The 1,538-nt window shown below is 59.6% G+C and overlaps 1 protein-coding gene across 1 annotated transcript in view; it reads right to left on the reverse strand.

The window, feature by feature from the left end:
* Positions 1-1,538, reverse strand: part of LOC103212924 (zinc finger protein 541-like) — a 62,413-nt gene that overhangs the window by 50,230 nt on the left and 10,645 nt on the right. Inside the window, 1 exon segment of the mRNA XM_007958845.1 lies at positions 560-1,438. Coding sequence (XP_007957036.1) covers positions 560-1,438 — 879 coding nt within the window.

Raw genomic sequence — 1,538 nt, forward strand, 5'->3', positions numbered from 1 at the left:
AGCAAAGCCCAAACCAAACCCACTGCCATGGGGTCGATTCCAACTCACAGTGCCCCCAGAGGACAGAGTGGAACTGCACCACAGGGTTTCCAAGGTTCGGGTGGCATAGTCGCTAAGGCATTTGACTGCTAACCAGAAGGCTGGTGGTTCAAACCTACCAGCCACTCCTCGGAAGGACGACTGGGCAGTCTAATTCCCTAGTGATACTGCCTCAGAAACGCAAGGAGAGGTAGCTATGAGTCAGACCAACTCGACAGCAGTGAGAATCTTTATGGAAGCAGAGCACAAACCAAACCCACTGCCATCCAGTTGATTCTGACAGCACCCCTAGAGAATGGAGTAGAACTACACCATAAGTTTCCCAAGGCTGAAATCTTTAGTACAGAAGCAGACTGCCTCATTCTTCTCCAGGAGCTACTGGGTGTTTGAACTTCTGACCTCTTGGTTCACAGTCAAGTGCTTATCTGCTATGCCACCAGGACTCCTTAATAAATGCTAAAGCAACAGATGACACTGGCCTCAGATGCTGGCTAGTGCCTCTCCCCAAGGGGACAGGTACCTGGATCCTGTCGAACATGGTCAGCTTGGACTTGGCATCCCGTGAGGGCTCCGCTGGAGGCCCAGCTGATGAGAAGGAGGCCATGGCTACCTGGCTTGGAGATGCCACACTGCAAATATCCATCTTCACCTTCTTCTTCCGGGAGCCGGAAAAGCGCTGGGCCCTGGAGTTGCCTGAGGAGAGTCTGTAGCCTGTGCCCCGGGAGAAGGCAGGGCCCTTGTTGCCTCTCTTGGCCCCCGAGGCTGTGCGGTTCTGGGCCTGGGCCTGCTTCCCAGGGAGCTGGGTACCAGGTGCCTCATCACCCCCTGGCTGGCTCTGCCATGGGCAGGTGGAGGGGAAGATGTCCCCCAAGTCCAGTGTCCCTTTTGCAGATTGCAGCCCCTTGGCCAGAGAAGAGACGTCTGGGTTAGGAGAAGGGTCCACGGCCACGGCCGAGGACGAGAGGGATGGTGGAGCGGTGACCGTCTCTGGTCCTGCCTTGGCCTCCTGCTGCGCGCTGCCGGGGGAGGCCTCACAGGGAAAGGCCGGCGTGGACTTCTTCCTGTGGGCTGAGGACCCCTCGGGCTCCAGATTTCCAGGGCTGACCTGGACAGTGTCCACAGCGGGTTGCTGCGGCCACAAGCCGGGCAGCAACCTCAGGGCGGCCGGCTTGGCCTTGGGCCCGGGGAACTGGACTGCGGTGAAGATGCCCTGCGACTTGGTAATCATCTGGAAAACCTGCATCTGCTCGTGGCTCACCAGGGACTCCGACGACTTCAGGAAGAGCGGCCGGAAGAGTGGCGTGGCCTCCGCCGAAGGCCCACCGCCTTTCGCGGCGTCTTGGGCACCGGGCTCCCCGGGACTCTGCCAGGACTGGGAGTCACCCTTGGGCTTGCTCTTCTTGGAGGCCCAAGCGGTATGGTCCCTGACAGTGCCTCTGGTGTCACTCGGGGTGTCCCCGGATGCTTTCAGGAGCATGGCAGGGAAGGGCAGCAGGTCC

This window comes from Orycteropus afer, unplaced genomic scaffold, assembly GCF_000298275.1.
Source record: "Orycteropus afer afer isolate SDZICR_OR568_19922 unplaced genomic scaffold, OryAfe1.0 scaffold01161, whole genome shotgun sequence".
NCBI classification, from domain to species: Eukaryota; Metazoa; Chordata; class Mammalia; order Tubulidentata; family Orycteropodidae; genus Orycteropus; species Orycteropus afer.